Consider the following 14,865-nt stretch of genomic DNA (forward strand, 5'->3'; position numbering starts at 1 on the left):
TTTGGATATCAATAAGAATAGGATGGTAACTAACATGGAATGATGTCAGGGCCAATAGACAGCTGAGTGAATCAGTGAATGTTGGGATTTGTGGGAATGAGCTAGCTGACAGAGCGACAAAGTCCATCTGTTCTGGCTCTATCACCATCATTCCTTTCCATACATGGACTATGGTCCAGTTATCAAAACCTGACTATACACCAGTTGGCAGTTGATCTGGAGTAAGCAACGAAATAATAAGCTTTTCAAATCAAGCCTTCTTTGGCTCTTTGACCATCTTGTTTCTGTAAAGATCAAAGGGAAGAAGTTGTTTTGGCTAGTTTATGCATTGGTCACAGTTTTTTAGCTCACCACTTCCTTTATCTGGTACTGATGCACCAGTGTGTGGTCTGTGTGGCACTCAGGTCACAATCATACATATTTTATTATCATGCTGTCGTTACAACCAAGAACGACAACACCATTTTAAACATTTTAAAGGTAGGTTTTGCCCTTGACATTAGCTAATGTCATAGGTGATACTGGCCACCTCACTCATGTTTTTACATTTTTAAGAGCCATTAGTCTTTTTAACTTAATTTAAGGTTTTTATTGAACTATATACTGTTTTAGCATGATTTCTTTTACACATTTTAATTTTATTTTGACCTGAACCCAGGACTGGAAAGGCCAACTTCAGGTGACTGACAGCAAGTTTGAACTGAATGCTTCAGTCTTCCTGGCAAGTCTTAATTTTGCATATTTTATGTATTTTTACCTTTTTTTCTTTATACCATTATAGTCTTACTACATCTTGTTTGGTGTAGATAGCCTAGTAGCTCTGTGCCAATAAACATGAAATATTTACCTACCTGGCAGACTGACAACAACATCAACAGTGAGTATTCTGGGGGTAGGAGAAGCAGTGTGAGTATGATCACATCATTTTCTGGATACTTGGAGCTCTTTCACCATGGTTCCTTGTGTACTCCAGGTTCTGGCTTCAAGATTGGTGATTCATTTTATATCATATCCACTGTTGTCTTCTGAACCTGTTGCTTTTTCACCTCCAATAGATTGACAGAGAATAGAGCCCCATTCCCAGGCTATAAGAGAGTTGTTAGTTAAAAAGACAGTAAAGAGGGTAGATCCCATTCTTCCAGGATTTTATTTCTGTTTATTTGTGGTACCCAAGAAGACAGGAGATTGGTATCCAGTCATCAATCTATCTCAACTCAACCAATTTTTTGATCCTCCTTGCTTCACAATGGAATTTTTTCTCACCCTATGATGGCAATTTTTACCAGGACTCTGGGTGGCCAATGCTTATCTCTATATTCCAATAGCTGAATCTTCCCAGGGATTTCTTAGGTTTGTGTACAAGGGTCAGGTGCTACAGGTTCAGGCTCTTTTTTTTTTCAGCACCTTATGTCTTCTGCAGAGTTGTTAGAGTTTTTTCCTGTCATCTGTATTCCTTTGGCATTTGCATACATTATTATATGAACAACTGGCTCCATTCTGTCAATTAGCAGAACAACTCTCAGATTCTCTTTTCAGAAACTGCAAAAATAAGCCTCCTTTTCAGATTGAAGAAATCTATATTGCCACTGACACAAAATCTTGTCCATTTGGGTGTATTTTATAATATTCACTTAACTCATGCTCAGGCTTTAAGCTATGGAAAGAGCTGTAAGGTTATTTTTGTCTCCTTCTCTTTCTGTACAGATGGTTCTCTCATTTGGGGATATGAACATTTCTCAAGCCTCTCATTCCTTTGAGATGTGTACATATGGAGGTCCCTTCGGTGTTTAATGCACCACCAGTGGATCATGGTTTCTGATCCTTTGGATCATTGTCTCATTATTCAGAAGTAATGATGTCAATTGTGAATGGTGATTGGAGCAACAACACTATTGGTGACACATTTCACCACCTCATTCTGAGATCCATCTGTTCAGGTAAGGGGAGCTTATCTTAAAGGCCAGGAGTTTAAGGGAGCTTGGAAAGAAGACAAGCTTACCCTCCATATCAGTATTCTTGAATATACTGGAGTACATTAGGCAATGGTTCAAAATCTGTCTTATTTGAAGGGAAAAACTGTCTGGATACATCTTCACAATTTCACAGTTGTATCTCAGATTTCTCATCAAGGAGGCACATTTTTGAGACCTTTGTTTTTGTACCTAGAATCTTCTCTGCTAATCTCATTCCCAATGTATTAATTTTTTAATATGACATGATTCAAGAGTGATGAATTTAATTGCAGATCACTCATCTTAATCCAACCTGTTCTTCCAACAGAATGGATGCTACCACACAAGGTGTTTCAGTGGATTTTCTCTGAGTTCAGGCCTCCGATGATTGATGGCTTTGTAACGCATTGGAATTCCCAACTGCAGTTGTTTTGATCCCCAATACCTCCTCTTCAAGTACTGGAAGTTAATGCATTCAGTCAGGATTGGAGAGGTATACATGTATGTCTTTCCCCTGATTTGGTTTCTGCTCATGTTCTGACTGAACTGTTTTACTCCCTGTCGAGTTTTCTTGGTAGCACTTTATTGGCCAGCTCAAGCATGGTTCCTATTTCTTCAGTATTTTCAGGAATGTTTGCCTCTTCCAAATTGAAATTCTCTGTTGAGCCAACCTTGATCAGGCATTCTTCACCTAGATACTTGGAAAAACTCAGTCTTCATGCTTGGGAGTTATGTGGTCTTTTTCCCAACATAAGGATTTAACTTTTAAGGTTTCTCTGTACTTAACTAAATCTATATATAGGCTAAACATGATTGTTTATCAACAGAAGTGGAATATTTATCATCAGTGGTATATTATAAGGAAGTTAAACCCTCTTCACCCAAAAGTATCTATCATATCCAATTTTATAAGTTGGGTATTTCAGAGGGAGCTTGTTTTGGGGTGACTTTATATAAAGCATTCTTATTCACTATTTTTAGACATTCTGAATATGAGAAGGATTTTGAATCCCCAGTTCTATTGGGTTTGCTAAAATAATTTATTTTTTTTATCCAAATGACCTTTTCAGTCACCAAATTGGGATTTTACGGTCGTTTTACATGTGTCACTTCATTTTCATTTTGAGCCCTTAACTTTGTGTTCATTGTTTAATCTTTCTCTTAAGTTATGTTTTTTTTTATTATTGGCCTGTGGGCATCATCAATCAGAGTTGTTTGCAGTCCATGAGTATAGGACACTGTAATTCCATAAATGCCCTATTTTACCCCAATAGATCTTTTCTTCTCCAGAATCTGGCAACTGCAGAAGAGGAAATATTCTTTTCACTAATACATTTGCCAGCCATTTCTCACCTGTGTAACCACTCCAATCCCAATCATTTGATGTGTCTTGTCTGAGCCTTCACGTGTTATGTGGTTCATACTAACTCATTTTGAGGTACTAGGAACCAATTGTTCATTCATTGGGATCCTTCTATTTTCCATGACTTATCTCCCATTACCCTTACAAGGTAGCTGCAAAAATGAATTCACACAGTTTATAAAGGATTATCATTACAGAAGAGGAATCTTTTGCATGTCACATCTCACCAGATTCATCATATCTCTATGTCATTATCTGCCTGGTTTGAATTGTCCTCTGGAAGACATTGTATGAGCACTACTACTGGTACTTTCATATCTTATTACGTACATGATCTGGCAATTTCCTCTTCTGAGGGCTTTCAACTACCTTGCCCAAGCAGTAGCAACTTCTTTTACTATAATTACTACCAATTGTAACAGTTTCTGTCAAAATGGAGAATTCATACCATAAAACTGTCTAGGTGACCTTATTACCTTGTTATGGACACCACTCATGGATAATCACTAGTAAAGCTTAAGAAGATCCTTTCCATCCCTGCCAATCTCCAGGTTGAATAAATTAGGATCAGTTTACTTTTAAAAAATGAAAAGAACTTGGTTCATCTGTTGCACAGTTTCTAGAGCACTGCTCCCCAGGACTTCCAACATCTTTTACTCCTCCAGACTCTTCTAGTGTAGCTAAAAAGTCCTTATCACCTCTAGTTTTAAGTTGCCAGGGTGGTGGACAGAGGCTTTTCCTCCAGTGTGTTCAAGTATGTTCTTCCACTCTTAGAGAAGTGGGCAAAGTTGGGTGTTTTCCCAAATGCCAGTTTTAGTGGCACCACCTTCTGTGAGAGCCTACTCATAATTCTGGTTCAGATTTCACATGACACTATTTAGTTAGGGAGTGCATGGCTCATTTCTTTGATTAGTATTGGGTGTAGTACATTGTTCATGAAAGGTGGTCGACCATCTCTTCAAGTTTCAAATGTGAAGTGGTCCCATCTTAATTCCTTGGTTTAGCACAGGTTTCATGCTCTCTTCATAATTCCAGGGGCAAGCAGAATACTCCTTCTCCACTTGGTTGAGCAGTAAGGATGAATGCTGCACTATTTTAATATTTTTACCTTAACTTATAGATATATAGATGGTTTAATTACTATAAATAATCCTGAAATAATGTTATTAACACTATTTATCTAGCAAAATTGTAAATTGAAAGTACTTCAATATCTAATACAGAAATACATTATTTATATTTAGAAATTAAAATAATTGATAAGGATATCAATGTAAATATTTTTGATAAAAGAAAATACTTTGTCTTACCAATTTATGGTTTACCCTCTTTTGATAGTATCTTTGATACCCTCTTCTGTTATAAGCATTATAATTTCACAATTATTAAGATATTGTAAAATTTGTAATAAATTGTATTTTTTCAGTAATATTGAAATACTGATACAAAAATGGATTTAATAAAGAAACTTTAAATAAAATTATTAAAGTATTTTGTAACAAATATAAGAATGTATTAAATAAATATAAAAAAATAAAAATTAGAGAAATATTCCCTATAATTTCTTAGCTATTTTTAGTTATGAATAAGGTCATTTAACAACTTGCCACTACTTTATGTGGATGTATACCTTGCCACATATAAAGGCTCGTTTAGAACATGATAGTAACTGTAGACTTGGTGAATGGATGGTGGTTGGGAACCATACAAGTTTATTTAGATAGCTGGATGGGACGCTTCATGCTGGTATTGTTTGTGTGCTGTGTGGCTTTTTACCATATGGTTTTCAACTTATTTACCCCCAAATGGTAGTACCTTATTTCCTTTTCTTTTTCTTATTTTTATTTCAGTGAATTTTTTTTCTTCTTTACTTGAGAGAGTAGTCACCTTCCCACAACAGTCTGTAGGCAGTGAAGGGTGATATAAATGTGGGACATTGTGGGCTTTTGCACCCACATCTCATTCTCCTAATTTCTATATCTATTGCTACTCATTTCTTTCTTATGTGAGTTTGATGAATGGAGGTTAAAACTGGTAGGCAGTGTGGGTCCTATTTCCACAGTCACTTCCAAAACCTAGGGTAAATTTTATAATCCCACATTATAGCTTGTATCCTGGAATATTTTCAATTAGTGTAGTGTTTTTTGTTTAATTTATTCATATTTATGCTTGTTTTTTAAGTTATGACTGATATAATTAGTAAGAGGTTTGGATTTGCTGTTTTTAACACAGTCCTTTTTGTGAATTTGCTTATTTAACTTCATTAAAATGTATTAATTTTCACTAATATATATATTATATATATAACACAGCATTTCAGTAGCCTTAACCACCAAAATGGGGTGTTGGTACCATGACCTATTAATTTGACCTCCAAGTTGTGGAACCTTGGCTGTCTGGTTGGGGCTGGCCTATACTGATGATTAGTTATATTCCATACATCTTTGATATAGGAACAAATTCCTGGTTAAGAGCATACCTTTTCTATATGTATGGCAGTTCCCCAACTATTATACCATTTTTCTCTTGGTACATTCCTGTTCCATGAAGATGCTTTCTGTATCAGTCTTGCATGCATTAGTCCATCAACCTTTTCAATATGGGATTCTGTTAGTAGGTGGTGTGTTTTGGAAGTTAACATATTCATAAATTGAAAATATGTTTTCAATACTACATGCCTGTACTAATACTTTCTCACTTTACATACCACCTAAAACCAGTTTGTCTCAAAAAAGTGATTATGTTATTGGGACGAGGTGCTTATATATATAATAATGAAGTAGAAGGTGCATTGAAGTTGGTGGAGAAATTTGCAAGTTATAATTTGCCTAAAGCATTCAAATGGGGTATGAAAGAATGGAGCATATTTTTTCAATGCTTAGATGGGCAAAGAGTGGAAACCCTGGATATCAAGAAACAGCTTTAGTGTCAGCAGAGGTAAGTGTTATTGGAAATATATTTTAAGTTTAGGAAAATGTTAGTTTTTGTGAAATTTAGTTGGTGGGAAACATACAATACAGGATGTAAGAGAGAGATTTCAAATCTAAGGCTTATTTTCTTGAGCCTGCAGTTTATGATTCTGTGGCCTAGGTCCATTACTACACTCTAAGCAGTCCATTGAAGCATTAAATCTTATAAGACTGTATTCTTACCTGAACTAAGGGTGAATGGCAAATGATATTATTATTAACATGTATGTACACTTAAATCCCAGTTTCTGATGGGTAAGATCAAAAAATATTTTTGTAGTATTTGTTTCACAATTCTATGGTACTAAGAACTACATATTGTACATTATAAAATACTTTTTGCAAATAAGTATTTAGTATTTTGATGAAGTATAATAATGAGGTGGCATTATAAAATCCAGTTAAATGGAAGAAGCTTGTTGTGATTAAATGAAATGTTGTTCAAAACAGTGTATTTTGTGCTGTGATCATTACAAAGTACAATGAGAAAAACTCAAAAGTCTCAAGGTTTATAGTAGTGAAAATTGGGTTTTGATGCTCTTAGTGGGCAAAGCACAGATAGCTTATTATGTAACTATATGCTAAACAAAAAATACACTTAAGAATTTCATTGAACTATTTTGATGTTAAAAATATCAGAAGAAAAGTGAAACCCTAACTATCATTCAGTTTACTTCCCATTGAGTAACTTTGCACGAGGATGAATTGAAAGAATGAGACAAGGCTTTATGTAGTGAAGTTTTGTGTATGTAGTTTTGTAGTGTTTTTATTCATATAGTAACAAACAGTTTTTATGTTCCTTTGACACTTATTTTCAAGTTATTCAATTACAAGACAGTTAATTAAAAGAACTTATGGTTCAGTTATTAGGGTAATTGCTATCAAAGTACAAGATTAACAAACTTATGGATTTAGGTCAATTTAAAAATATGTAATTAAAATATAATTTTCTTTGTGACTATTTTGCTAACTCCCTTTTATTTTTCATCTTTATATTTTTGTAGGTCCAGACCTTGGTGAGAAAGCAGAATTTCGTAGACTTCCTTTTGACCATTGTGCTCTGTCTTTTCAACCTTTTGAACACCCACTTTGTACACCTGAAGGAATCATCTATGACTTGATGTAAGTGAACAGTTTTTATTAAATTGAAGTCCATGTCTTTGAGGGTTTATTTTAATAAGTTAAACTGTGTGTCCAAGCCATTTATATTTGGAATATTTTAAATCCCACATGTGTGTTGAGTCTGGAAATTTAATGCACTTATTTATGGAGGACATTAAAAAAGAATGAAAGAATTGCATAAAGTGTGAGACATTTTTTCCTGTACTAAATTTTCCTACACTCTTATTACAAAATACTACATTAGTCTTGTGCATTTTCTGTCTTATGCATCTATGTAAATACTAATGTGATCTGATGTACTCCTTAGATCTGATGGACAGAAGTAATGCATTGAGTTTGTTTTTAGTAAGTCCGTAATAATAGTATACAGGTATTATAAACACAGGAGTTATAAACAATGAGTGATTGCAACTAAGTAGTCAATTTGTTACTGGCATGATTCATTATTTAAAAAAAGACAGAAGGAAATCAAATAAGTTAGACAATGTACTAGTATTTTGTATTTTGCTTTAAACAGAACAGTACTAGTCATTTTGTGCTCTCATAGGTTTATTAATTTATGATGGTGAAATATTGTTACAAATGTCATTTATTACTCTCTATAGTTCATCCAATTTGTTTCATTGCTGTTTAACCCTCTCACTTTCTCTACCACAACATAATTTTATGTAGGCCAAGCCATGATTGTGAGTGTTCCATTCTTCTAGGAATCATTTTACCATGTTTGCTACATGCTGGGGATCACTGTTTATCTGGAAAATGAATACTTGTTCCTGAGGGCTAGACATGATACTTTTTGGTCACCAGTTACATTGTAATTGGGTGAAATGGAATGTAAAATTACATTGGTCCCCAAGCATGCTTCATTGTAGATGTTGTGCACTGACTACTGTAATACCATTCTTCTGTATTCCAAATAAAAAACTGTTGTTGATAAACAATCTTAGTTTGGATCTGTACTGTAAAGATAACTCTCCTCTAGCTTTACTGATCCCTTTGTTTGTTCTTTGGTACCCATTTCAACCTTTGGGTTTGTTACTCTCTTCTAAGTAGTAAATTTTAAGCAGCTACACATCATATGAGTGTTAATGTGTGTTTTACTGTTCAGACATTACACATATACTCATAGCCAAGTAATTAGATTTTATACACTGGTATGACATACTAAACTACTAACACACAACTTTACTCTGGTGCAGTTTATAAATACAGTTGTAGGTGGGAGCTGTTTCTTAACATTTGCATTTCTACTAATTTTATTCACTGTTTCCTTACTTATTTCAAGTGCTGTATATTAATGTTGTTTTGGAACATGAAATTAATAATGTCAGTGTCTGATACTGAATTTGTAATAAAATTGGGAAATATATCTGTTTGAAGTACAGAACAGTATTGAAACTTTGTAGAATGGACAAAATGCGAGATTTTCGAAACGTCATCCTCTACACTTGCGTCTCCACAACAGGCAGTTGCCATCCATTCTACAAAGTTTCATCATGAATACTCTGCCTTAACAATCTATCAAAGAATACAGTACAGTATTACTGAATTCATACAATTATTATGAAAAAATTTCAATTTTGAATGAAGTCACAGATTATAATCACTTTTTGTCTGTATGGTCCTTCCTCATCTCCATTGTCTCAGTGGTAAATCTGAAGGCTTTTAACACTAAAGTCTGGTTTAAGTACTCATTGTAGACCCAGACATATAGCTCATTTGATAATAAACAAGCATACTTCTTTACATTTATAGGATTTCTTGGCTTAAATATGTTTGCTTAAGGAAGCCATATGAAATCACATTTTAATTATTGATTTTGAATTTAGTAATTTTTTTAATTCATTTAGCTCATACAACTTTAGATCATTGGCTCCCAGACTTGTCTGCAAAAACCCAAAATTTGCATATTGTAAATGAAGAGTTTTTTTTTTGGTTTTTTATATTGAAGTCCATATCTCTCAGGGTTTCTTTTACTAAGTTAAAAATTTGCACATCCAAGCTATTTATCTTTGGGATATTTTAAATCTTAAGCAACTAAATATGAGCCTTGTGACCAAAATAGTATCTGTACATATTCAACACCCTATGAAACTGCTGCAGGTGTGAAAGAAAACATTTGGGAAAAAATGTAGACACAATTATTCAACTTCTTCCAATTTTATTTTTTTCTGAATAAAGTTCAATTTTTGAACAAAGGAAGCTGCAAGCACTAATTTACTTAAAACTAATAAAAATATAAACATCACTATTTGGTCAATTGGTTCTTAATGCTTAATGCAAGCCCTCTGTTTTCAGTGGCTTCCATGATACTGTTGCATCTTGATCCAATCTTGGTTTAATCCTGATAAGGTGCAGCACAGATTATTTTGAGGATTAAGTCTGTTTTTTACCAAGGTCTTGATGGCCATGAAGCTTGAAAATCCTGAAAAATATTTTCCAGATTGATCAATGATATTTAAGAAGAGTCTTCCAATAAGGCATTTAACTCTGGGAATGCTATTACAATCTTCCCCTTGGTCATTTTTTTTTTCTCCAAAGACTAAGATTTTTCTTGAAAAATAAAATTTTTTCACAAGTGTATAATGTGGTTTTGTTACAACCCTGGATATCTGTGTTCAGGTTAGTTGGGTCAAGGAGGATGTCTTAAATAGGCCAATTTTGCCAGTCAAGTGGATCTTTGAAGCAGTCAGCCAAGACTTGCTTTTTCTCATGAAGATATATTTCAATTTCAGTTCTAATTTCTAAAACTCTTGCAAATCGTTCCTCAAGATAATCAGTGGAGTTCAGAGCAGTTCTTAATGCTCAAATTGCATTTCCTCACACATCTTTCAAAACATCCTTAAGTCCAAGCCTGTTGCTTTGATAAAGTTCACAATTTTGATTACATCATTGAGAATTGAATGAAGCTCCAGATGCATTTCTTTGCTTTCTTGATGCAGAAGGTCGTGAATCATGACAATGCTGAGATTGATCTTCTTAACCTGGGTGCAAAATCCTACTTGGCTTCCTATCTTGGATGAAGCTCCATCAGCATAGTCAGCCAAGCAATTTATCCACTATAAGGCATGATTTTCAAAGAAATTATCAGCCAGTTTGTCCCTTATTGTGATTCATAGTGAATTGCAGGAGAGGAATTCTTCAATGAAGTCTTTTTTTTTAGTCCCTTGTACCATAAAAAAATCAAATGATTCATGAGAAGGGGAACTTTCCTATTTTTGTCAATGTTGTTAGAACTTGATCCAAAATATTCTTAAAGATGAGGTCAATTTGTTTGGTGCTGTTGTTGGGAAGTGGCACTATTTCAAGTTTTTTTCACCACTTCCTCTCCACAAACAGTCCTTGCCACTGTGATGTGGCAGCTGGCTCGACAAATTCTTCATCAATGTTGTGAGGCTTCTTGCATTGTTCTGTTTTCCATGTGACCTCAAAAGAATTCAACATGGCTTTCTCCAAAGAAAATGTATAAGACTTTGAGGACATGTTGAGCCTAATTCATTTGACACCATTCTCTTTATCTCAAAAGGTCAGTGGTTTGTTAACCAGTGTTGGGTGTGCTGAAGTCAAATGCTGCTTTAGTTTGTTTTCTTTCAAAGACAAGTTTCCTAAGACATCCAAATACTTTACACATTGTACACAAGATAAGCCAGATTGTTCCTTGAGCTCAGTAAAGCCAAACTTAAAAAGTTCTGGCTTATAAGTGTATTGATACAAATCATTATTTTTGTCAGCAATTTTTCAAAAAGAGGGATCATGAAATATTGAAACCAAAATAAGTGTTGTGAAATAACACCAAATTGTGAATTTTTTCCAGTCATTCTGACTGGCACACAATCAGCAAATAAATCGTTACAAAACTAAGGAACATTAAAAATCACAGTTTAGTTGTTATTGTAACACATGAAAAAAAAGTACTGATTAAAAATAAATTTATATACAAATTTCACTGAACAAAAGTAAAATGGTAGTTTCTATTGGCAAAAATAAATTTTGTAAAATAAATCCATATATTTCCTTTAAACACAAAGTAAGACCAAGACTAAAATAAAAATCTTGAAGTATAGTTTAGCAATACAAAGAAAAATATGTAAACTTGCATGTCAAAGAAAAGAACAGATACGTTAGCAGTTAAACACATTGTATAATATTAATGAACATTTATAGCATGATACAAATGACAGCAGTTAATTTCATAACACTACTAACTTTGTATGAACTATGATACTAAGATTGTCAATGAATAATCATCTTTTGGCCACACCCACCTATCATGTCCTCTCTTTTTGAGGGTTTGTTAACAGTTCTCTTTTACGTTTAATTATCTATCATCCATAACCAGTAGAAAGTTGGTGTTTGTATCTATCAAATGACATGTAATATTACATTATGGCCTGAACAAATAGATGTCAGTTTCACTTATGATACATTGTTTATCCCCATGGGAAAATTAATGACTGGCTTGGATAAATTTGTAACAGCTCTTGTAGAATAATTAGAAAGCCAAAAGATTTTATACTGAGATTGTAAATACTCTCTACGTGCATACTAACAATGATTATTTTGAGAGTTTGTGACCCATCAGAAAGCCCTTGCAGCCCTGTGTTAAGGAACTACTGCTTTAAATGATGATTTTGTTCTTGTGATTTTTATTATCATTTTTATCCAAAACACAATGAGGCTACATATCTGATTATTAATTTTTTATTTTAGGAATATCATTCCTTTTTTAAAGAAGTTTGGAGTTGATCCTGCAACAGGAAAAGTGAGTTTCACTTTTTTTTATGTGTGTTTGGTATTAATAGGTTCCAAATCAGTTTTTTATTCTTGAAAGTATTGTGTAGTATTAAAAATTATAATTAAATATATTTCAGTTTATATTTATCCTTACTATTAGATAACAATATATGTAGATTAAAGCTTGTGTTGGATTGTTTAAAAAAATTGAATAATTAAGATAATAAAAGGCAGCTCTAAGGCAGTAAATTACATAAATGTCAGTTTAGTACCTCTCAGTTTTTATAGAGTTAGGTTTTGGTTTCTGTTTGTATCATGGAGGCTTGGTACATTTTGTTTCATGGAAATATAATATTAATATCTGTTTTTCTAACCAGAGGGTACAATGATAAAATTTATTTGAAAAATAATAAATACTTCATCCATGTATCCATGTTTTTAATGACTGGATTGGCCTTTTTCAAAGTACAAATCAAAATATCTAAATATAATATCAACAAAAAAAGTTTTGGAAAAATTTTACAAAGGTTCTTAATGACATAAAGATCAATATAGTTATTCTAGTATTTCTGTAAAATGCAATCAAATGTGCCAATTTTGAAACAGCTGAAGGAACAAAAAGATACCATGGACTAAAAGTCTACTATTGGAATAACTTTAATGAAAATGTGTTCTATATGTCTACTAATCTATGATTTGCTCTGATTGATCTCACCAGTTTCAGGTTTAGGTAAGGCCATTAAATGTACCATATCTATTCATACTTTAATCAGTTAGAGGATTTATTAATTATCCCACTTATAAGATTCGCATAGACCTAAAACTTAAAAATGCAGATTTAACTAACATTTACTGTTGTTGACTGTTAGGGGCTTATATTAGGCTTAATTTCATTAAGGGTTTGAATTAGGCTATATTTGAAAGGTGCAGCTAAGCCTGACTTGATCTTAAAGAGATGTAAGAAAGATTCAGCAAAATAAACATAAACATACATTATCATTTATAAAAAGTCATTATGTATGGTAGTAATAAATTATAAGTTTATGTGTAAATTATAACAGTTTTTGAACCAAACAGCCTTGTCTGATATTTGAGATATTCTTCCTGAGAGTTGATTGGCTCACCAGTTAATAATACTGTCTTTGACTGAACGTAATATAGGTTTTATTCTCATATGTAAATATTATTTCAGTGCAGACAGTAGCATTACTTGAACAAACCAGACAGCCTAAAATAAGGGTAGATATTTAACCCATGTGTGAGAAGGTCAAAGGGTGCATTTCTAGATCTTTTCATAGAGTTACATTGAAACTTGAATTAAACAACTATGTTATCAGTGTATGTAAATAAGCCTGAAGTCAAAACATAGCTTATAATTCAAAATCTTATACAGGTTTTATTTTTTAAATTTCAAGAGAAAATATATAGATAATTTCTAAGGCTCTGTTTATTTGTATAATGTGATATTTGCATTTCAGTTGTTCATTTTAGATTTTCTTATATGATCTACTGAGTGTTACACCAATTACACAGTTATGCTATAGATATTGGCCATCCAGAGAATAAATTTCTAGCTTCTGTGTGTTATGATTCACTGAGATAATGTATAATGAAAGAGACAACTTCATAACTATTGTCATATTAATTACATTAATTTTTAACAGATGATTAAGCCTTAAAATTATTCTGTAAAGTTCATTGTGATTTCTAGTCATAATCTTGAATTCATAATAGAAATTGTCTGTGGTGATAGCATCCAAAACCATTGGGTATATCTCATCTATCAGACAAAATCCAAACACACAAAAAATTAGTTAGCAATCATGAAAAGTCAATTAAGGGTGCAGAGTTGAATTTTGATACTTGCAACATTTCAACTCCTACTGCCTTTACTATCTGCAGCCAGTTGTGTAAAGTTTTGGTAATATCAAAAGCAGCAATAAAATAAAATAAAACCACCTTAAAATATTTTTCTACTAAAATTCCTCCCAACCTCCACCCTTAAAATTTCTAATAGTTCCTAAAGTAGAAAAATAAAAAAATCACCATAATAATGCTACTATCCCAACCTCCAACCTAACTCCATATCCTACTTCAAGCTTGTTATAGGTACCTAGGGTACATTTCATATTCCACTCCATAGCTTGTACTGTGGGAATCCTTTTTATTTTTTCAGTGTCTTTGGTTTGATTTTTGTTTGGGCTTGTTGTTGTTTTTTAACACACACACAAACTAGCAGAAACAATGTCCTGTTGGCAGCTGTGTTCACAGAATCTTAGTGAACTGAATGGTGTGTTTCTATACAATGAAATTTGATGTGCTTGTGTATTTCAGGTTTGTTACTAGCTTCTTCTCACTGGATCTTACCATTGGTGAACAAGCCAATTTCTTTTTGCTTTTTCTTTCTATGAGTTGCATTCTGATGTTTTGTTTTTTCTCTCAAAGTTTCATACTTTTTCTGTAATAAGCCACTTTTTCATTTGGCAATTTTTGGCATTTTCAACTTTTTGATGATTTTATATTCATACTTACTTATTTAAAATCCTGCACATAAACTTGCTTTACCACAATTAGCAGTTTTATTTAAAAATGAATTTCATTGATAACAATAAATGTACACAATTAACATATATTATTAAGATGGAAAGAAGTGTACCACTTCATTAAGGAAATGATTTAGGAAAGAATGTAATAAAATAATGTTTTATTAATTTTTTATTTTAAT

At 32.9% G+C, this 14,865-nt stretch overlaps 1 protein-coding gene across 5 annotated transcripts in view; it reads left to right on the forward strand.

Moving 5' to 3' along the window:
* LOC143244779 (RING-type E3 ubiquitin-protein ligase PPIL2) overlaps positions 1 to 14,865 on the forward strand; it is a 58,603-nt gene that overhangs the window by 18,920 nt on the left and 24,818 nt on the right. For 3 of the 5 annotated variants that reach the window (XR_013025317.1, XM_076490084.1, XM_076490087.1), the window contains 2 exons: positions 7,289 to 7,406; positions 12,117 to 12,168. Coding sequence is in view for 4 of the 5 variants with exons in the window: in XM_076490084.1 (XP_076346199.1) it covers positions 7,289 to 7,406; positions 12,117 to 12,168 (170 nt within the window). In the remaining variant the exon portion in view is untranslated. Of the gene's footprint in view, positions 1 to 6,197; positions 6,253 to 7,288; positions 7,407 to 12,116; positions 12,169 to 14,865 lie in introns of all 5 variants that reach the window. The other 2 variants (XM_076490085.1, XM_076490086.1) reach the window with 1 other exon arrangement.

Source organism: Tachypleus tridentatus, chromosome 2 (genome assembly GCF_004210375.1).
Source record: "Tachypleus tridentatus isolate NWPU-2018 chromosome 2, ASM421037v1, whole genome shotgun sequence".
Lineage (NCBI taxonomy): Eukaryota > Metazoa > Arthropoda > Merostomata > Xiphosura > Limulidae > Tachypleus > Tachypleus tridentatus.